Source organism: Gymnoscopelus microlampas (genome assembly GCF_963454915.1).
Source record: "Gymnoscopelus microlampas genome assembly, chromosome: 11".
Classification (NCBI taxonomy): Eukaryota; Metazoa; Chordata; class Actinopteri; order Myctophiformes; family Myctophidae; genus Gymnoscopelus; species Gymnoscopelus microlampas.
In genome coordinates, this window is record NC_139948.1 from 54,278,096 (window position 1) to 54,300,663 (window position 22,568).

At 45.3% G+C, this 22,568-nt stretch overlaps 1 protein-coding gene across 1 annotated transcript in view; it reads right to left on the minus strand.

The window, feature by feature from the left end:
• Positions 1–2,651: 2,651 nt before the first annotated feature.
• Positions 2,652–22,568, minus strand: part of LOC311054875 (uncharacterized protein) — a 38,279-nt gene continuing 18,362 nt past the window's right edge. Inside the window, exons 6-12 of the mRNA XM_084070871.1 lie at positions 21,101–21,249; positions 20,067–20,245; positions 19,457–19,825; positions 18,384–18,533; positions 17,529–17,635; positions 8,783–9,072; positions 2,652–3,244 (exon numbers count right to left, since the gene is read on the minus strand). Coding sequence (XP_083926997.1) covers positions 2,691–3,244; positions 8,783–9,072; positions 17,529–17,635; positions 18,384–18,533; positions 19,457–19,825; positions 20,067–20,245; positions 21,101–21,249 — 1,798 coding nt within the window. The 3' untranslated portion in view covers positions 2,652–2,690. The remainder of the gene's footprint in view (positions 3,245–8,782; positions 9,073–17,528; positions 17,636–18,383; positions 18,534–19,456; positions 19,826–20,066; positions 20,246–21,100; positions 21,250–22,568) is intronic.

Here is a 22,568-nt window from a genome sequence, read left to right on the forward strand (position 1 = left end):
CACAACACATCCCCTCCTGTCTGAAAATAGCAGATCTACAAGCTTACAACACATCCCACTGTGAAAATAGCAGATCTACAAGCTTACAATGCATCTCCTCCTGTCTGAAAATAGCAGATCTACAAAATCACAATGAATCCCCTCTGTCTGAAAATAGCAGATCTACAAGCTCACAATGCATCCCCCCTGTATGAAAATAGCAGATCTACAAGCTCACAATGCATCCCCCCTGTATGAAAATAGCAGATCTACAAAATCACAATGAATCCCCTCTGTCTGAAAATAGCAGATCTACAAGCTCACAACGCATCTCCTCCTGTCTGGAAATAGCAGATCTACAAGCTCACAATGCATCCCCCCTGTATGAAAATAGCAGATCTACAAAATCACAATGAATCCCCTCTGTCTGAAAATAGCAGATCTACAAGCTCACAACGCATCTCCTCCTGTCTGGAAATAGCAGATCTACAAGCTCACAATGCATCCCCCCATGTCTGAAAATAGCAGATCTACAAGCTCACAATGCATCTCCCCTGTATGAAAATAGCAGATCTACAAGCTCACAATGCATTCCCCCTGTCTGCATGAAAATAGCAGATCTACAAGCTCACAACTCATCCCTCCTGTCTGCATGAAAATAGCAGATCTACAAGCTCACAACGCATCCCCCCTGTCTGTCTGAAAATAGCAGATCTACAAGCTCACAATGCATCCCCTCCTGTCTGAAAATAGCAGATCTATAAGCTCACAACACATCCCCTCCTGTCTGAAAATAGCAGATCTACAAGCTTACAACACATCCCACTGTGAAAATAGCAGATCTACAAGCTTACAATGCATCTCCTCCTGTCTGAAAATAGCAGATCTACAAAATCACAATGAATCCCCTCTGTCTGAAAATAGCAGATCTACAAGCTCACAATGCATCCCCCCTGTATGAAAATAGCAGATCTACAAGCTCACAATGCATCCCCCCTGTATGAAAATAGCAGATCTACAAAATCACAATGAATCCCCTCTGTCTGAAAATAGCAGATCTACAAGCTCACAACGCATCTCCTCCTGTCTGGAAATAGCAGATCTACAAGCTCGCAATGCATCCCCCCTGTCTGAAAATAGCAGATCTACAAGCTCACAACGCATCCCCTCCTGTCTGAAAATAGTAGATCTACAAGCTCACAACCCATCACCCATGTTTGAAAATAGCAGATCTACAAGCTCAAAACGCATTCCCCCTGTCTGCATGAAAATAGCAGATCTACAAGCTCACAACGCATCCCCCCTGTCTGCATGAAAATAGCAGATCTACAAGCTCACAACTCATCCCTCCTGTCTGCATGAAAATAGCAGATCTACAAGCTCACAACGCATCCCCCCTGTCTGCATGAAAATAGCAGATCTACAAGCTCACAACTCATCCCTCCTGTCTGCATGAAAATAGCAGATCTACAAGCTCACAACGCATCCCCCCTGTCTGTCTGAAAATAGCAGATCTACAAGCTCACAATGCATCCCCTCCTGTCTGAAAATAGCAGATCTATAAGCTCACAACACATCCCCTCCTGTCTGAAAATAGCAGATCTACAAGCTTACAACGCATCTCCTCCTGTCTGGAAATAGCAGATCTACAAAATCACAATGAATCCCCTCTGTCTGAAAATAGCAGATCTACAAGCTCACAACGCATCTCCTCCTGTCTGGAAATAGCAGATCTACAAGCTCACAATGCATCCCCCCATGTCTGAAAATAGCAGATCTACAAGCTCACAATGCATCTCCCCTGTATGAAAATAGCAGATCTATAAGCTCACAACACATCCCCTCCTGTCTGAAAATAGCAGATCTACAAGCTTACAACACATCCCACTGTGAAAATAGCAGATCTACAAGCTTACAATGCATCTCCTCCTGTCTGAAAATAGCAGATCTACAAAATCACAATGAATCCCCTCTGTCTGAAAATAGCAGATCTACAAGCTCACAATGCATCCCCCCTGTATGAAAATAGCAGATCTACAAGCTCACAATGCATCCCCCCTGTATGAAAATAGCAGATCTACAAAATCACAATGAATCCCCTCTGTCTGAAAATAGCAGATCTACAAGCTCACAACGCATCTCCTCCTGTCTGGAAATAGCAGATCTACAAGCTCACAATGCATCCCCCCCATGTCTGAAAATAGCAGATCTACAAGCTCACAATGCATCTCCCCTGTATGAAAATAGCAGATCTACAAGCTCACAATGCATCCCCCCTGTATGAAAATAGCAGATCTACAAGCTTGCAACGCATCCCCCCCGTCTGAAAATAGCAGATCTACAAGCTCACAATGCATCCCCCCTGTCAGAAAATAACAGATCCACAAGCTCACAACGCATCTCCCTCTGTCTGAAAATAGCAGATCTACAAGCTCAAAAAGCATCCCCCCTGTCTGCATGAAAATAGCAGATCTACAAGCTCACAACGCATCCCACTGATGTCTGAAAATAGCAGATCTACAAATTTACAATGCAACCCCCCCCCCCCGTCTGAAAATATCAGATCTACAAGCATTGCACTGGAGGGAGGGGCGAGTACAGACCCCTGGGGGACTCCAGTCAGTTAAGTACAGTAGTATGTATATACTGTATCTGTAAGCTCTACTATATATTCTATATACATACTGTAGGGTGTAAGTGTTTCAACACGTTTACCAGATCTCACACACCTCTGCTGTATCACCATCACAATAAACCCATATCCCTGCATATAGAGGTTGTGTGAAGGTGGTGTTTACTGTATAGAGGAGGGTCTGTTTGTTGTCTTTAATACAGTAGAAAGACACAGTACCTGCTCTGTGATCTGTGTACACGCCCATTACCCCCTCACCCCAACGCCCCCCTGTGGAGGCATCAGGTCCTGACAGTTTAGTCTCAATGCTGTTGTGATTGAACCTGTAGACTGAACCACTATACCAATATAACATCCAGGACTTGTCATTGTGACCAAAGTGTGATAGCTCCTCCTCCTTTCTGTTGATGTCTATATAACTGACTGCTACACCAACAAACACTCCACTCCATTTTACTTCAAAGTAACAACGTTCAGGCAGACTCTCTTTACTCAACACCTGATAAGAGGTAAATCTGTGTGGATGTTCAGGATGATGTTGGTCTCGTCCTGTATAAGTCACCTTCCTGTTCTCCTCTGACAGGCTGAGGTTCTCGTGCACTGTGTTTTCATCCAGTGAAAGCTGACAGGAATCTGTGAGAAAAACAAAAGACAAAATATCACAACTAATGAAACACTTTACACCTGAGTCACTGTGTCGGCCATGTTATTAATGCTGAACATTTAGAAACTTAACCCATTAAGACCAGGAACACATCTGTGTCATTTTAACTTTGATTTATCTGTTCAATAATCAGTGGTGGAATAAATACTCAAATGTTTAAGTAAACGTATCAATACTGCAATGTAGAAATACTCTGTTACAAGTAAAAGTCCGGAATTAAAACAATATTTGAGTAAAAGTACAAAGGTGCTCTAAATGTACTTAAAGTACCAGAAGTAGAAAGTACTCATTATGCAGAATGTCCCATTACCCAGTTTTTAAATGTATAAAACATATAAAAATCTTTTGAAAATAGCAGATCTACAAGCTCACAATGCGTCTCATTGTGAGCTTGTAGATCTGCTAATTTTAAATGGCCGAAATCTGTGGTTTGTAATAATAATCAAAATCTACAAAGTAACTAAAGTTTTAAAATGAAAAAAATAGTGGATTCAAAGTGCAAAATCTGCTTCTGAGATGTAGTGGAGTAGAAGTAAAAGTACTGAAAATTGGAAATACTCAAAATTGTAAAAAAAAATGATTTAGAAGACATTTGTAGAATCCCCCAGAAGCAAAGATTTGAGTTAAAAATGTTCATAGCGCGGCACTCGGTGCCGCGCTATGAACATTTTATAAATATAGCAGCTTGTAGATCTGCTATTTTTGAATAGCCAAAGTTTAAGATAATGCTTCAATTAGATGGATCTAATTAAATTAGATAGCAGATCTACAAGCTCACAATGTGTCACATTGTGATGTGTTGTGAGCTTGTAGATCTGTTATTTGCACTTTTCATACTGAGACAAAAAATTCTTCAGTGTTAACCCATTAAAACCAGGAAAGTGTTTTGTTTGTTTAGATTTTAGTGTTTTGGAACAGTGGTTCTCATAAATAGCAGATCTACAAGCTCACAGTGCATCACTTTGGCCCCACTGCGAGCTTGTACATCTGCAATTTTTGAAAAAACTTAAAATTGTATGAAAGATTTTGAAAAAAATAAATAAAATGTAAGTCAATGAGGAGCATGTTTAGAATTATTAATTTCTAATCAATGGAGATATTATTTATTTCCTTCAATCAATGGATTTTTTTTATTATTAATCACCCAGAAGCAAAGATTTGAGTTAAAAATGTTCACCTTAAAAAATATACATATATATTCAAAGATTTATGAAAATGTCATGATTTCTTTAAAAAATAGCAGATCTACAAGCTCATAGCGCGGCCCTCGGTGCCGCGCTATGAGAAAGTATAAGATAATGTTTAAATCAGATCTAATTAAATTAGATAGCAGATCTACAAGCTCACAATGTGTCACATTGTGAGCTTGTAGATCTGTTATTTGCACGTTTCATACTGAGACAAAGTATATCGTTGCTGTCACTCAGGCAGAAACCTTGTATATCCATATTAATCAAAACTATTGAAAATAGCTGATCTATAAGCGCTCTATATGAGGTTTACATCTGACACACACACACACACACACACACACACACACACACACACACACACACACACACACACACACACACACACACACACACACACACACACACACACACACACACACACACACACACACACACACACACACACACACATTCTTTGGCTGCATCACAATCACTTTAACAACTTTTATATTTAGGCTATTCAAAAATAGCAGATCTGCAAGCTCATAACGCGGCACCGATCTGCTATTTTAGAAAATTTAAGCAAATCTTTGAATATATATATATTTAAAGCAACATTTTTAACTCAAATCTTTGCTTCTGGGGGTCAGTGGGGAACAGTGGTTCTCATAAATAACAGATCTACAAGCTCACAGTGCGTCACTTTGTGCCACGCTGCGAGCTTGTACATCTGCTATTTTTTTACATTTTTGAAAAAACTTGAAATTGTATTAAACTTAAAAAAAAAAAAAAAAAAAAAAATTCTGGGGGTCCCTGACATAAAACATGTTCAGTAGTGGGTTTGGTGATGTTCTATATTGTCTGAATCAGCTTTGTTTGTGTTTGTTTATGTACTAAAAGAGTGACTTTGAGATCTGTTTCAGCGTACAATGTAATTAGGAGCATATTTAGAATGATTAATTTCTAATCAATGGAGAAATTATTTTACATTTCTCGTCCTTTAGAGTTCCATCATGACATCAAGGTAACTACACAACCCAAACCTCTACCACAGTGGACTGGCCCTTTAAATGAATCACTGTAACTATGAAGGTTGTTCAGAGCAATGGTTCTCAAAGTGGGGTCCGGGGACCCCCAGGGGTCCTTGGGGGGGTTCCAGGGGGTCCCCAGCAAAATGTGTTAATATAGAATCACAACAATTTTAATCACTTTAACCTTTTATACTTAGGCTACTCAAAAACAGCAGATCTACAAGCTCATAGCGCGGCACCGATCTGCTATTTTTGAAAAATCTTGAAAATGTTTGCAAATCTTTGTATAAATATTTATGTTTTAACGTTTTTAACTCAAATCTTTGCTTCTGGGGGTCCCTGGAACAACATATTTTCAGGTGGGGGTCCGTGGCCAAATCCATATAATTGTGGGGGTCCTTGACATGAAAACAGTTTGAGAACCACTGACATTATAACAGCATACATTTATTTAAATGTTTTAACTGTTAGGATTTAGAGACATTTGTAGTTAAAATGTTCACCTTAAATATATATATATATATTCAAAGATTTATGAAAATGTCATGATTTATTCAAAAATAGCAGATCTACAAGCTCATAGCTATGAGCTTGTAGAAAGTATAAGATAATGTTTAAATCAGATAGATCTAATTACATTAGATAGCAGATCTACAAGCTCACAATGTGTCACATTGTGATGTGTTGTGATCTTGTAGATCTGTTATTTGTACTTTTCATACTGAGACAAAGTATATCGTTGCTGTCACTCAGGCAGAAACCTTGTATCTCCATATTAATCAAAACTATAGAAAATAGCTGATCTATAAGCGCTCTATATGAGGTTTATATCTGACACACACACACACACACACACACACACACACACACACACACACACACACACACACACACACACACACACACACACACACACACAGTAAAATCAGTGTTAACCCATTAAAACCAGGAAAGTGTCCTTTTAGATTTTAGTGTTTTGGAACAGTGGTTCTCATAAATATCAGATCTACAAGCTCACAGCGCGTCACATCGTGCCACGCTGCAAGCTTTTACATCTGATATTTATGAACATTTTTGAAAAAAAAAAAGATTTCTGGGGTCCCTGACACAAAACATGTCCAGATGGAAGGGGGGGGGGGGTGTCTCTGGATTAGGAAGAAAACCCGGACTGGATCCGCGGATCCAGATCTTCAAATAGTAAAGTCAACAGGAAGTTAACATTTGTAATAAAAAAATAAACAGTACTGGGTTTGGTGATGTTCTATATTGTCTGAATCAGCTTTGTTTGTGTTTGTTTATGTACTAAAAGAGTTACTTTGAGATCTGTTTCAGCGTACAATGTAAGTCATATATGTCAAACTCAAGGCCCGCGGGCCAAATCAGGCCCGTGAGAAATTATCTTTGGCCTGCGAGATGATATTGAATTACAATTATAACTGGCCCGCCGGCACATTGGCAAAAAAAATATTCCCACTCGCCTCGGGCGTCTATCCGTCTCCTAAATATAACCTCAGTAAACCAAAACAATGAGGCGAGTGGGGTTTTGGGTAGCCTCGATCTCCAGGCTTTTATTTTTTTTAGTTTTGCTAAAAAATAAAAGGGGTTTTGGGCGCACTGACTGTTTACCAGTCCCACCATGCAATGCGAGAGTATTTGTATCCAGAAACCGCGTCTTCAGTATTCATCACACTGTGACTGCAGCAGTGGCACTGACAGGCAGCGTATCGCATTCATTCGCCTGTGGTCGACAGGTACCCCTCTCCCCAAAAATGGCGAAACGAAAGGTGGACTCTGAGCAAAGGGATTTTCAAGCCAGGTGGGAGGCAGAATACATGTTCACCGATGTAAAGGGAAAACCTGTGTGTCTTCTGTGTGGAGACAGTGTGGCGGTAATGAAAGAATATAACCTAAGAAGACACTTCTTAACGTCAGCGAAACACAAAGAGACAAATACAAGAATATGGACATGGAACAAAGGCTACAGAAGGTAGAAGAATTAAAAAAAGGTCTGAAGTCCCAGCAGGCTTTGTTCACAAAAGCCAAATCACAAAGTGAGTCTGCTGTCAAGGCCAGTTTTATTGTTGCAGAAGAGCTCGCAAAATCAGCCCGGCCTTTTACCGAGGGAGGGTTTATCAAAAACTGCATGATGAAAGTTTGTGACGCCGTGTGCCCGGAAAAAAAGCAATTGTTTTCAAATGTGAGCCTGAGCAGAAACACTGTTGCTGACAAGAGCTTTCCACCAATCTAAAACAGCAGCTTGTGAGAAAGGGAAAAGAATTTGTCGCATACTCCCTTGCTGTGGACGAGAGCACGTACATATCTGACATTGGACAGCTGTCAATTTTCATCCGTGGAGTGGACTCTAGCCTGTGCGTAACTGAAGAGTTTTTGGGATTACGTCATATGCATGGCACAACTACAGGAAAAGATCTGTACGAAGAGGTCTCCAGGTGTGTAAATCAGTGGTTCTCAAACTTTTTCATGTCAAGGACCCCCAAAATGATATGTATTTGGCCGCGGACCCCCATCTAAATATATTTTGTTCCAGGGACCGCCAGAATCAAAGATTTGAGTTACAAATGTTTGCTTTAAAAAATAGATATTCTAAGATTTGCACAAATTTTCACGATTAAAAAAAAATAGCAGATCTACAAGCTCATAGCGCGGCACTCGGTGCCGCGCTATGAGCTTGTATATCTGCTATTTTTGAATAGCCAAAGTATAAAAGTCATAATTATTCTGATGCTATGTTTACACATTTTGCTGGGTACCCTCTGGAACACCCTCAAGTACCCCTGGGGGTCCCCGGACCCCACTTTGAGAACCAATGGTGTAAATGACATGGGGCTGCCTTGGGATAAACTTGTGGGACTGACAACCGACGGAGCGCCTGCTATGTGCGGTAACAAGAGTGGATCGGTGGCAAAGATTAGCGAGAGAGCATACAGGAGGAGAACGACAAAGGTGAGCTGACATCTTATCACTGCATCATACACCAGGAGTCGTTGTGTGGCAAAGCCTTGAAAATGGAACATGTAATGAGCACGATAAAAAAAGCAGTTAACTTCATTAGAGCCAGAGGATTAAATCACCGCCAGTTCAAGACGTTTTAGGGGGAGTTAAATTCAGAGTATGGTGATCTGCCCTATCACACAGAGGTGCGATGGCTAAGCCAGGGAAATGTACTGAAAAGATTCGAGCTGCGTGAGGAGATCTGTCAGTTCATGGAAAGCAAAGGGAAAGACACGACAGAGCTTCGAGATCAAATGTTCCTGTGTGAAGTGGTGTTTCTCTGCGACATAACAGGCCACCTTAATGCACTGAACCTGCAGCTGCAGGGGCGGGGGCACGTCATCTCCGACATGTACCCCACAGTGAAGGCTTTTAAAACCAAGCTGCTCCTCTGGGAGATGCAGATGCGACACGAACACCTTTGCCATTTTCCGTGCTGCCAGACCATGAGAGCTACCGCCGGGTTCCCGAGTGCACAGTTTGCTGAAAAACTCAGCATACTTGGTGCCGACTTCAAGCGACGATTTGCCGACTTTGAGACCCCAAAAAGCAGGTTTTAACTGTTCAGCAATCCATTTGCAGCTGACGTGGAAAGCGCACCACCAAACCTACAAATGGAGCTGATTGAGCTCCAGTGTAATGACGCACTGAAGGCAAAATATGAGTCTGTGGGTGCTGCTGAGTTTGCACGTTTCATCCCCGACACAATGGGAGTCGTCTTACTGATGAATACCTTCACTCAATCCTGAGGATTTCCTCAGCTCAGAGCCTGACCCCAAACATTGATGAACTTGTACACAAGATGAGACTCCAAGTATCAGGCTCAGACAAGTGAGCATCACAGAGCAGCAGACTGAGCTAGTAATTCAGTTTTATTTTTGCAATTGTTAGCACAGGACTGTCAGGACATATGATTTTTCTTTGAAGGAAATATTTTTTGGGGGCTGTTTGCCATTATATATATTTTTGTTCAGTTGAATGGACTCAGGAAAGGTTGGCCATTAGAAATGAATGCAACTGATTTCATTGACTTTCTCATTTTACATTAGAAAGCAGTTATTGGTGAGAATCATAGAGCAGCAAATTAAGCTTTAACAATGCATTTTATGCATGCACTTTCATTTTTGCATTTATCTTACTTACATACAGTATTAAGTGTATTTGATTTATGAAGGACATTTATTTTGTTGCTGTTTGCCTGTTGTTTGCTACTTGAAATTACTGACAAGAAATATTGCAACAGATTAAATTAGTTTGATTAATAGCCTGTGTACAGGCCTGGGCCGTAGCGTGACGGTCCAGGCACCCTAGGCTGCAATGCCAGCCTGACAGCGTGTCGCGGGTTCGACTCCCGTTCCCGGCGACCTTTGCTGCATGTCACCCCCCATCTCTATCCCCATTTCCTGTCAGCCTACTTTCACTGTCCCTCTCTAAATAAAGGTATAAAAAGCCCCAAAAAAAATCATAAAAAAAATAGCCTGTGTATGGTGTGTGCAATACGTTTTTGGGGTTTAATAAAACCAGCATTATCCAGTGTGGATCTTGTGAAAGAGACAACACGTTTCTGTGTCTCATGATGTGTCCTGTGTTTCAGGGTAATCTATAAACTGCATATCAGGTACCCACGCCGGGACCTGAACCAGTCCGGCCCTTGACTTATACCAATTTTTTAATTTAGGCCCCCTGTGTATTTGAGTTTGACATCCCTGATGTAAGTCAATGAGGAGAAGATTTAGAACTATTCATTTCTAATCAATGGAGATATCTACCTTAAAATTTGAATCCAGTGTCGAACGTTTGCCTGTGTGTAAGTTGCATCACTGTTGCCAGATTGCGCGCGAGCAACAAGCAACCAGCTTGATGCAAAAACACCGCCCTGCGCACTGCGCACTGCGCATGCGTCGCCGCACTTTCCCCAACCAATTACACGCCACTTCACGCTTACAACTCCTGGACATGGCAACCCCGGTAACCCCGCCCCCCATCCAAATAGTGTCTGTCTGAAACTTTACGCTACATCATCACAACAAACCAACCCACGCCTCCGCAAAAATGATAGCGTTAGCATGCGCCTAACACTAACGTCACTCAAACGGCTACGTTAAACATCTTATCAACAACCTGTATGACGTTAGTCTGGTCAATGTCATCAATGCTAACTAATTAGCCCGTTGAACAGTGTTATTTTGGTGACTTTTGTGGCTTTCTGTGACACTATGTCACGATGTAGCATCTCAGAGTGTTATGTAACACGGAACGGAATGAATAGCTTCGCACTTCCGGTGGTTCCTTCACAATAAAGGTTGCAACAAATACACACACCATGCTACACGAGAGCCTCGCGCCAGCGACTGGACGGAAGGGTCGCGTAGCGACCCGCACCTCTAGTTATTTTACATTTCTTGTCCTTTAGAGTTCCATCATGACATCAAGGTAACTACACAACCCAAACCTCTACCACAGTGGTCTGGCCCTTTAAATGAATCACTGTAACTATGAAGGTTGTTTAGAGCATTGGTTCTCAAAGTGGGGTCTGGGGACCCCCAGGGGTCCTTGGGGGGGTTCCAGGGGGTCCCCAGCAAAATGTGTTAATAGAGCATCACAATAATATTAACCACTTTAACCTTTTATACTTAGGCTACTCAAAATAGCAGATCTACAAGCTCATAGTGCGGCACCGATCAGCTATTTTTGAAAAGTCGTGAAAATGTTTGCAAATCTTTGAATATATATATATATATATGTATTTTTTTAAAGCAAACATTTGTAACTCAAATCTTTACTTCTTGGGGTCCCTGGAACAAAATATTTTGAGATGGGGGTCCGTGGCCAAATTCATGTAATTGTGGGGGTCCTTGACATGAAAACAGTTTGAGAACCACCGATATTATAACATACGTTTTTTTTTTTAACTGTTAGGATTTAGAAGACATTTGTAGAATCCCCCAGAAGCAAAGATTTGAGTTAAAAATGTTCATTTAAAAAAATATTTATTCAAAAGATTTACGCACATTTTTATGATTTCTTCAGAAAATAGCAGATCTACAAGCTCATAGCGCGGCACTCTGTGCCGGACCCCCATGCCTATAATGAGGCGATCTACGTGAACACGGAGGTCACAGAGAATATTCCATGATTTTTCGAAGGTCAGTAAAATTGCTCTTTTTCGCTGGCAGCGGGGTGACACTATTACACTATTACTCTGGCAGTTAAAGAGTTAATGTGGGTGTGTGGTTGTCATGGTAATGTTGTCATGGTTACTTAGGTACCTGGAGATCAGGTGCCTGGGATTATTGTACCATCACTTCCTTCAGTAAAATGTTTTCACCGCAAAACCTCTCGTGTCTGTGACTCTCCTTGAATGTATCCCTTTACCTAAACTGGCGTGGTGGCATCATGCCGAAAAAGGATTTCATATCAAAAGTCTTTTGAAGAGACGGTCGCACTGTGGATTTATTCTACCGTCAGAACGCCAGAGGATTACAAGCGTGCAGCGCAATATGGCAACGTCACTAAGAGCTCCTAAACAATGGTGCTTAACCAAGATAGAGAATGTGAACTTGTTTGAAAACTGGCGACAGAATCTCCTGTACACACTGTTACTTGACAATGAGTTCGCCCCGTTCCTTGTTGACGGCGCAGCGTGGGAGAAGAAGACTAGAGCGTCTCCACACAGAGGTTTCCATGACGACGGGGAGGACCTCCCCCGCGCGCAGCGTCGACAAAGGAACAGAAAGTAAGCATGCTGGAATGAATGCTTGGACAAATAGACAATTATTGTCCTGTGATTTCACATCAAAGTATAGTGAAAAACTCTACATCCATTGACAATATATGGCAGGCTATCCGTCAGCATTATGGATTTCAGTGCATAGCAGCACATTTCATTGACTTTGCTGCTATTAAATTGGAACCTAATGAGAGACCAGAAGACTTATTTCAGCGCATAATGACGTTTGTGGAGGACAATATGTTGCAAAGACTCTGGGATTAGTCACATGGCAGAAGTTGTGACAGAAAATGAGGAGCTGTCACCATCACTTGAGAACTTTATTGTGCTTACATGGCTCCGCCTCCTGCATGATGACCTACCCAGACTTGTGAAGCAGCGGTATGGCACAGAGCTACGTTCACGGACGCTCACATCCATTAAGCCAGAGATTTCACAGGCCCTTGATTCCCTGTTAAATGAACTACGGGCGTCAGAAGATGCAAGGGCTATGCGCACAGCTGTGTCTGGATTTTCCAGGTCTAGTTCTAGATTCTCTAGCTCTAGATTTTCCAAGCCAAAACAACAAATTAATCATGTTCCGAGGAGGAGGGTGTGGCCTCTGTGTAAGGAAGCCAGAAGGCCTGATGAACATTTTTTGAGCAAATGCCCATTTCTGCCTCCTGAGGACAAAGGTTCATGGCAAAAACACGGCAGGTTACGGGTGAGCAGAGTGAGTCTGAGGACGAATCAGACAACTTCGCTGGTGAAGAGATGACTGCAGCCAGCGTTGTTCAGCGGGTGGTCATCAAGTTATCCTGGTATCTTGACACCTTTCACGGACATCGAGCTGTAAGACTCACTATTGACAGTGGCGCAACAGGAATTATGATGAAGGCATCATGTGCCACAAGACTGGGCGTCACCGTTACAAAGACCACACAATTGGCCCATCAGGCAGACGGCTCGTCCCCGTTGAAGGTATTGGGGGAGATAAGAACATGCTTTCAAAGGGACGGGCACAACCTCTACTTTGAAGGCGAACCTTGATTCAAACATCTTGGTTGGCATGGTGAAGAACAACATATCTATTAGGCCAGCCAAACATCAGGTGTGTGTGGGTGAAAACACCTATTATTATTATGGCACCCAGCACAAGAGCGATAGACATATCAAATCCCCTTATCCAGGGACTCATGGAAATATTGTGGAGTTGTTACACCGTTTAAGGGCGTTCGTCTGTACGTGCGTAGCGCCATGGGCATGCCGGGGTCTGAGACGACGTTGGAGGAGTTGACGTGCAGCGTGTTCGGGGATCTTCTTGAGCAAGGCCACATAGCCAAAGTGGCAGACGACATGTACTGTGGCCCAAACAATCTTGACAACCTGTTGGCCATCTGGAGGAGGGTGTTGTCAGCTTTACAGCCTTGTGGATTAAAACATACCGCCACCAAAACCACCATAGCACCCATACAGACCTCTATTCTAGGCTGGGTGTGGCATCAAGGCAACTATCCGAGCCACCTCTCACCGTGTGTCTGCCCTGGCTGCGTGCCCTCCCCCAAAAACTGTGACTGAGATGCGGTCGTTCATTGGAGCCTACAAGGTGCTCGTGTACTCAAAAACTGTGCTACTACACTTGCTCCACTTGATGACGTGGTTGCTGAGAGAGACTCAAAGGATCTGATCCAGTGGTCAGACGAGTTGCTGTGTGCTTTCAGTAACTCTCAGAAGGCCTTGTCCTCGGCCCACACCATTACATTGCCACGACCTGCTGATCAGCTATGGATTGTTACTGTTGGTGCTGTCAGGGACCCGGGTTTGGCAGCTACGCTGTACATCACCTGTAAGGACAGTGTGAAAGTTGCAGGGTACTTTAGTTCTAAGTTGCGCAAAAATCAGTCCTCCTGGCTGCCCTGTGAGGTTGAGGCCTTGTCCATAGCAGCAACAGTGAAGCACTTTTCCCCCTATATTATTCAGTCGTCTCAGGGACATGTGTTGTGGCTATACAGGCTGAGTGCTCTGACCTCAGACGTACGGGCGCTCATCTCCGTCAGGGGACACGACCGTCGAAGAAACTGACAAATGTGCGTGATGTGAAGCGTTACTTGAATGCTGCCACGTTGTCCAGGGATGGTCTCCTGGTTGTCCGTCGCCGCACTCCTCTTGCGGCATCAACTCAGTGCATTGTAGTGCCCAGGGCTGCTCTGGATGGCTTTACTTACTTCCCTCCATATTAAACTGGACCATCCAACCACCCATCTGTTAGAGCCATTTTCTATTATATGTGAATTGTGTTTATTATGGGGCCAGGCTTCCAGCATGGACCCATATTGTTATTGGCATTATTCCGTTTCTTCTTCTTCTTCTGCCGTTTTTGCCAGTTCTGGCTGAACCGTGCAGTCGCTTTTTATGAAACTCGGCCATATGGTAGATGGTCATGAAAAACGATCAAAAAATAAATCTCACAATCTTTCGTCAAAAGGTGGCGCTATAGCACTCAGTTGAAAATGACAACTTTGAACAGGTACAACTCATGCCCTGTTTCACCTACAGCCATGAAACTTCGATGCACACATGCGTCTCCTCATGCTGAACAACTTTCACACTCTGACTTTTGACCTCTGACCTTTAGATCTCCCACCATTTTGAATTATATGAAAAACAGTTAAAACCTATCTCCTCCTGGGATTTTTGAGTAATCTGCACGAAACTTTTTACACATGAACTTTGGACCTATACCAAAAAACGTTTGCAAAATATCTTCCATAAGTGAAAAAATGAAGCTTTAATGAGCCAATGAATATTGCAGTTTTATGACAATTATTCATCTGCCCCTAACACATACATGCAGACTTACCATTCTTTGAAACTTTGCAGAAATGTAAAGGGCCATTCCAAATATCACTGAAACCAATCTTACTCCAATTGGTCAAACGGGGGCGCTATAGCAATTTTTTGAAAATTGAAACTTTAAACAGGCAAAAGTCATGCCTCGTTTGGCCGACAGCCATTAGACCTGCTTACACATGTGCCTTGACTAATGAGGAACACATCTATCACGTTGACCAGTAAGCACCGCCCTTAGATTGTCCGCAATCTTGAGCAGTTTGAAAAACACTTAAACCCAGGATTTTTCAGCTATTTGCGTGAAACTGTATGATCTGTGTGATCTCCTTTTTCACAGGTTCTTGTCTGTTGGTGGCTTCTCGCTTAAATGTGTGCCCCACAACCTGAAGGTCACCAGTTCAAGCCTCACTTGGTGCAGACTTCATCTAAGTTGCATTTCACACAACATGACTATCAATGAATACATCTGCAATTGTTAAAGATAACATGAAATACTTAATTGAGTGTTTTTTACATACAGCTGATCTACAATCTCACAACTTTTCAGATAGCAATGAGAGTATGTTTTTTCAATGTATAACATACTTCATTGTGAAAATAGCCAATGTACAATCTGACAACTTTTAATGGTTTGTGAGCTTGTAGATCGGCTACTTTCACTAATTTTGGTTCTGAGGAGATGTACAATTTCTTCATTGGTAAATGGTTTGTGAACGAGTGATCTTAGTGTTAGTGAAACAGGGGCTTGGGTCATGACAGAAGGCAAGAGTTTGTGATCCTCAACAGACAATATCAGCCTGGACAAAGATATAGCACTATAGGTAGTGTTGCAGCTACCTAAGAGTGCTTCATGACCGTAAGGTTGCCGGTTCAAGCCTCACTTGATGCAGACTCATTTAAGTTGAAATGCAAAAAACATGACTCAATCTATTCCGTTTCCATGGCGCTCTCTCTCTCTCTTCAATCTATTCCATTTCCATGTCTTTCTCTCCAATCTATTCCGTTTCCATGTCTCTCTCTCTGTCTCTTCAATCTATTCCATTTGTCTCTCTCTCTGTCTCTTCAATCTATTCCATTTGTCTCTCTCTCTGTCTCTTCAATCTATTCCATCTCTCTCTCTCTCTCTCTCTCTCTCTCTCTCTCTCTCTCTCTCTCTCTCTCTCTCTCTCTCTCTCTCTCTCTCTCTCTCTCTCTCTCTCTCTCTCTCTCTCTCTCTCTCTCTCTCTCTCTCTCTCTCTCTCTCTGAGGGGTGGCCATAGCTGAGTGGTTAGTGAGCCCGCCTAGGGAGCCAGAGACTCTGGTTGCCCCAGGTACGATTCCAGGCCAGGTCAGCAAATGTGTCGATGAAATGAAATTTGTCCCTGAGCAAGACTCTTAACCCCTAATTGCTCACAGGCACTCATTGGAAACAAGACCGCAAGGACTTTCATGAACTGACCTGTTAAAGGAATTATCATTTCTCTTTCTCTCTCCTGGCCCCATATTATCGCTGCTTGCAGCTATATTTCTGATTATTATTCTGATTTATTATTCTAATATTCTTATTTATTGCCTGCTACATAAATTGCATATTTTTTGGTTATTAATTCTATGAATTTGAAATGGTTTGAATTGAGGTCTCCTCCCCCTGGGAATGAAATGATTTGTAGGTGCAGGCCACCTGGGTGAGAAGGATGATAAGGAATGGGTGACACCCTGACACCCTGAGTAATGTGAGACGGGGAAGCGTCACAGTTTGTTGACCGTGCAGGCTCTTTTTTTGTTTTATAATTATCAAAGTTTGTTTATGTAACGGGGGGTTACATCCGATGTAACCCGGGTTCTCTGAGTGGAGAGACTGGCTCTCCACTACATATTATTCAATATGTACGGGAACTGACCCCCAGGGGCAGTGCTCGTGGATACTCTTTAAGACACATCACTCATGGTGGCCCTGCCCTGATCTGTGATCAGTGGGGTATTTAAGTCCCACCCAGGCAGAGCCACTTTGATTAACTTTGATTGACACGAATTTCGGAGCGGCTCATTCGTGGAGAGACAGTCTCTCCACTCAGAGAACCCGGGTTACATCGGATGTAACCCCCCGTTCTCTATCATGGTCGAGACTGGCTCTCCACTACATATTATTCAATATGTACGGGAACACTCTAAGACACACCGCGAGGAAATAAGCAGACCCAGCTGCCCCCGCGGCAGCCCGAAGCAGTTTAAGTCCGAAGTATCAGAGCCCAAGGCGTGCTCCAAACTCCTGTCATCCAATGAAGTATGTAACACTCGTGGCCTAGGCGCAAGACGCTACCTAGGCTCAGCTGGCCCCGCCAGATGTCAAGGCCGGTCAAAAACAGGCTCGTGGCCTAGGCGCAAGACGCTACCTAGGCCCAGCTGGCATCAGCCCAGTCAACCGTTTAGCCACCTAGCCCGCAAGACGCAGGGCTAGCTTCCTATGCCCGACATCACTCCGAGCCCCGGCCTGTCCTACGGGAGCCGGGGTCCCGGAGGCACGGTGAGTATGACCTGCTCTACTGCCTGGAGCCCAGCACTCGCTCCGTGAATGGGGTGCTGGCTGCCACGCTCATGCAGTAGAACCTGGTGAATGTGGAGGGCGCCGACCAAGAGGCCGCCCCAACACTCGTAGTCTTCTCAAAACAAGATCCATCTCTACAGACCTGTCCAAACCGGGCAGGGCAGGTAAAGAGGGGGAGCCATAGCCTGAGCTAGGCTCTCACCGCTCTGCCACCCTCGGACGTTTAGTCTGTTGGGCTGGAGTAGAAACGGCAACCCACCATATATGTTGCGCTCCGCTCGTCCCTGACAGTACGGATGTGCTCCGCTGGAATCACCAAACCCGGTTCTCCAGCAAATTACGCCACAGCCGCGTAAACCGACCCAGTCGGCGATACGCTGTATAGTGTGCCATGACTGATTCAGGGGACCCCTGGCAGACCCAGCCCGTTCTGTCTTGTGTCACTGAGACCAGATCCACCGACAGAACTCCGCCACGGACGCGTAAACCGACCCAATCGGTGATACGCCGTATAGCGGACTATAGTGGCCGCCCAGGTTGTGTTCGACAGACCACCAGACCGCCCGCCAGTGTTTCCACTGACGGAACTCCGCCATGAACGCGTGAACCGGCCTAGCCGGTAATACGCTGTATAGCGGGCTCTAATGGCTGCTGCATGTGTGTTCTAACAGACCACCAGCACGCCCCACCCAGTGTTTCCACTGATGGCACTCTGCCACAGACGCGTAAACCGACCCAATCGGTAATACGCCATAAGCGGGCTATAATGACTGTCCACACCAGTGGTGGAGAAAGTACTCTATTACTTACTTGCCGGAGCATTCCTGCCACCACCTCCCGTGCACCTCCACGAGCCTCCTTAGCTCGTTGTAGCCGGGCACTGGCCTCTTGGCCCAACATGGCCGATGGCTCAATAGGCCGCTTCATCGGACAAGCTCGGTCCTCCTGCCACAGCTTGGACTAGGACCGCCACCGATGGCGCCTCACCGACCGGAGAGCAGCCATACCCTGCCTGTTCCTCAAACAGCCTGGGGAGCCTGCAAGCCAGTTGCTGCAGCTCCTCAATAAAGGTAAGGGCTATTCTGGTCACGCAAGCGCCGTGTACGCGGGCGCTGATACAGTGACGGAATAGCCTCTGTGTTGGCTAGCTGCATCCGGATAGCCATGGCTCTGTGCATTCTCGGGATGAGCAAGGAGCTTACTCCGTGGCTTCACACCGATGACGGATTCCACCACGCAGAATTACACCTAGGTGTGTAGACGGCCCCGCCGTGCAACACACCATCTATGGTGCGCTCCGCTCGCCCCTGACAGCACGGATGCACTCTGCTGGTATCACCACACCCGGTTCTCCAGCAAACCACGCCACAGCCGCGTAAACCGACCCAGTCGGCTATACGCTGTGTAGTGTGCCATGACTGATACAGGGGACCCCTGGCAGACCCAGCACGTTCTGTCTTGCGTCACTGAGACCAGATCCACAGACAGAACAGCCCCGGACACGTAAACCGACCCAATCAGTGATACGCCGTAAAGCGGGCTATAATGGCCGCGGGTATAACACTGTTCAACTGAATACCAGCGCGCCCCGCCCAGTGTCTCCACTGACGGGGCTCCGCCATGGACGCGTAAACCGACCCAATCGGTGATACGCCGTATAGCGGGCTATAATGGCCGCCCAGTTTGTGTTCGACAGACCAGCACGTCCTGTCTGTGTCACTGTCAGATCGACAGACAGAACTACACCACGGTCGTGTGAACTGACCTCGTCAGCGATACGCCGTATAGTGCTTTATCACACTGTGCTGACACTACCACCTTTTGAGAGCCCATGGCCTCTGAAAAGGTCTCATGTTCAGTCCGCCAAGCTGAATCAGGCTCACGGCCGAGGCCATGAGTCCGGCAGCCTGCATGCAAGTCCTGTACGTGCCCTTGCGCCCTAGGCGCATGGACCTCACGCAAGCCAGGAAACTCGCTATCCTGTCCTGAGACAGGCGCGCGACCATCCTGGTGGAATCCAAGGATATCCCCAGGAAGGTGGTTTGTTGGGACGGAACCTGAACTCTCTTCAGAACGTTGATTGTGAAGCCCAGGGACTGTAGGTGAGCGATGGCCACTCTGGTGTGGCGCGCCACCTCTTCCCTCGAATCCGCTGACAGCAGCCAGTCGTCTATATACGTCGCCAGACGCAGACCCTGCTGCCGCAGCGAGGCTATAGCCGCCTCCGTGCATTTCACGAACACCCTGGGGCTCTGTGACATGCCAACGGTAGCACCGTGTACTCGTACACTCTGCCTTCAAAGCCGAAGTGCAGAAATTTGCGGTGCGGTTGATAGATTGGGACGTGGAAGTAAGCATCCTTGAGATCGAACCTGCTCCAGCAGCGTTTCCGTCGTGAGCATACAAAATTTGAAGACCATCATGTACCTGTTCAGGCCTTTGAGGTTCAGAATAGGTCTTACGCCCCCCCCACCCCCCCCCCTCCTTTTTCACCAGGAAATATTCCGAGTAGAAACCGAGCCGGTTCTGATCCGGATATAGTTCTCTGATAGCACCCTTGCTCAAAAGAGCTGATACCTCGTCCCGCAGCGTGATGGCCGCCTGGCCTGACGCTCGGGAGAACACTACCGTAGTGGACAGTGTAGGTGAGCTCTTGAATTGTAATCTGTATCCTTTTTGCATGGTGCATAACACCCAAGGATGTGGATTGCAGCTTTCCATCTGGAAAGACAGCGAGCGAGAGGATTCGTGGGGAAGGTGGGGGCCGCTGACGTCATCTGCCCTCTCGGGTTCTGATCGTACGCTGGCGAGGGAAGCCTGTGACGTCCGTGACGTAGACGGGGATTCCCACTGACCGCCGACATCCGCCCTGTAGCATCGCCTGCTAGCGTTAGCTGGGCTAATGTCGCTTTCGTCACCGAGCGAGCGCCTGTTCCCATGGGAACGCGAGGCCTGACTGCCCGTGCGCGCATGCTCCATCCCCAAGCAAAGCATACATCTATCGTGGCCGTCCTCCACGGGCATCTTTATCCCACAGCCCAGACAGACGTGGGGCGCTGGGCTGGCCATGTTTGCTATATTATTTAGCTATGTATGCAAATCTATACCTAAATTATATATATAAAGGTATACATTCGTAGACGTATGTATTTGTATATCTATATACTCACATACTCAATACTCGAATATTGTATACTCATATACTTAATATTCGTCCGTCTATATATTTGTATATTAAATACACTTAATCTCTATAAGTGTATGGGCAGAGCCAAGTGTCTCTTTATTTCACTTAATTATTTATTTCCAAAGTCAGTGATTTGCAACAGTGACCTGCAGCAGTTTGTCAGTGGGCTGCCCGGAGATAACTCCTGACCTAGCGCCACACTGCCTTCTTGTGACCTGCGGGGCACAGTGCAGCCCTTCTCTAGGGAGCACCCAGGCCCCTCCCCCCAACCTGACGCCCTGCGTCGATGCGGATGTAGGTACACGCTGCAGACAAACTTTTTCTCTGTTTGTTTGTTTACTTGGCTCCGCCGAGGGTTTCCTCGGCGGCAATGATAACCGATAGTAGATGGCCCGGAGGTCTGCCGACTGGGTCAGCCTCGCTCGGGTTCTACCTCGGTACCGCACTGCGGCGGCGACAACCCAGCAGCCGCCCTGGTCCGCCCTCCGACTAGGTCAGATTCGGAACCAGAATGCAGCCGCGGCACTGGCGCTGCCGGCGATCTAAGTGTTCGGCCGACAGACGGCTTCCCACTTGAGTCACTCGAGCAGAACAGCAGCCGCCCTGGTCCGCCCTCCGACTAGGTCAGATTCGGAACCAGGGTGCCCGCCGCGCCAGGAATAATATGGAATAAACTTGTGTTGGTGTAAATATGGCAGCGAAGCGTCCCGAGAGGAACCTCGCAAGACCTGCTCTCTACCTAAAGTAAGTGGACCACGCCGCCAAACACCCGTTCTGTATACTGTATGTCTTAAGCTGAGCCCACAAGCGTCTGCACTCATGGAAATCAAAGAGTCGAAGTGGCTCTGCCTGGGTGGGACTTAAATACCCCACTGATCACAGATCATGGGTAGGGCCACCATGAGTGATGTGTCTTAAAGAGTATCCACGAGCACTGCCCCTGGGGGTCAGTTCCCGTACATATTGAATAATATGTAGTGGAGAGCCAGTCTCGATCACGATAGAGAACGGAGTGAGTGACGCTCAGATAATAAATATTTTGTTTGATGCAACCTTCGGATCTCTGCTCTGTGCTGATTGACTGTTTGTAAACAAGAAGAGACACGAGTATAGCAATAGACTGCAACACCACCCCGACCAACAGTGGCTTTATTTATTTGTTAGAAAGACCACAATACCATCAGTTTAAGACAATTGTGCAGCATTACTTCTATGCTTTGGACATGGACACGTCTGTGCAACACGTCGCTAAAGGGTGTCATCAATGTGTGTCCCTGAAAAAAGCCCCTGTATTCATCCTTGATCAGTCTACGAGTGACCCACCCGAGGTCGTTGGGGCCGCCTTCGCAGCCGTGAACGCCAGTTCATTCTTGTTGTTTGAGAGTGTGTGACATCATTCACAGTGACGTCCATCATTGAGAACGAACGCGCAGAGACACTCAGAGACGCTTTACCTCGCCTGTGTGTAGGCATATGTCCACTTACGCTTTCTTAAATGTTTTTTTTTAACAAGCCTCTGTCTGATTGTAATTGAGCATTTTATAACCTATGTATTTTTACGGGGCCAGAGCTCAGCTCTGGACCTGTTTTGTTATTGGCAGTATTCTGTCACTTCAGCCACTTTTCGCAGTTCTGGCTGAACCGTGCAGTCGCTTTTTACGAAACTCGGCCATATGGTAGATGGTCATGAAAAACGATCAAGAAATAATTCTCACAATCTTTCGTCCAAAGGTGGCGCTATAGCACTCAATTGAAAATGGCAACTTTGAACAGGTACAACTCATGCCCTGTTTGACCTACAGCCATGA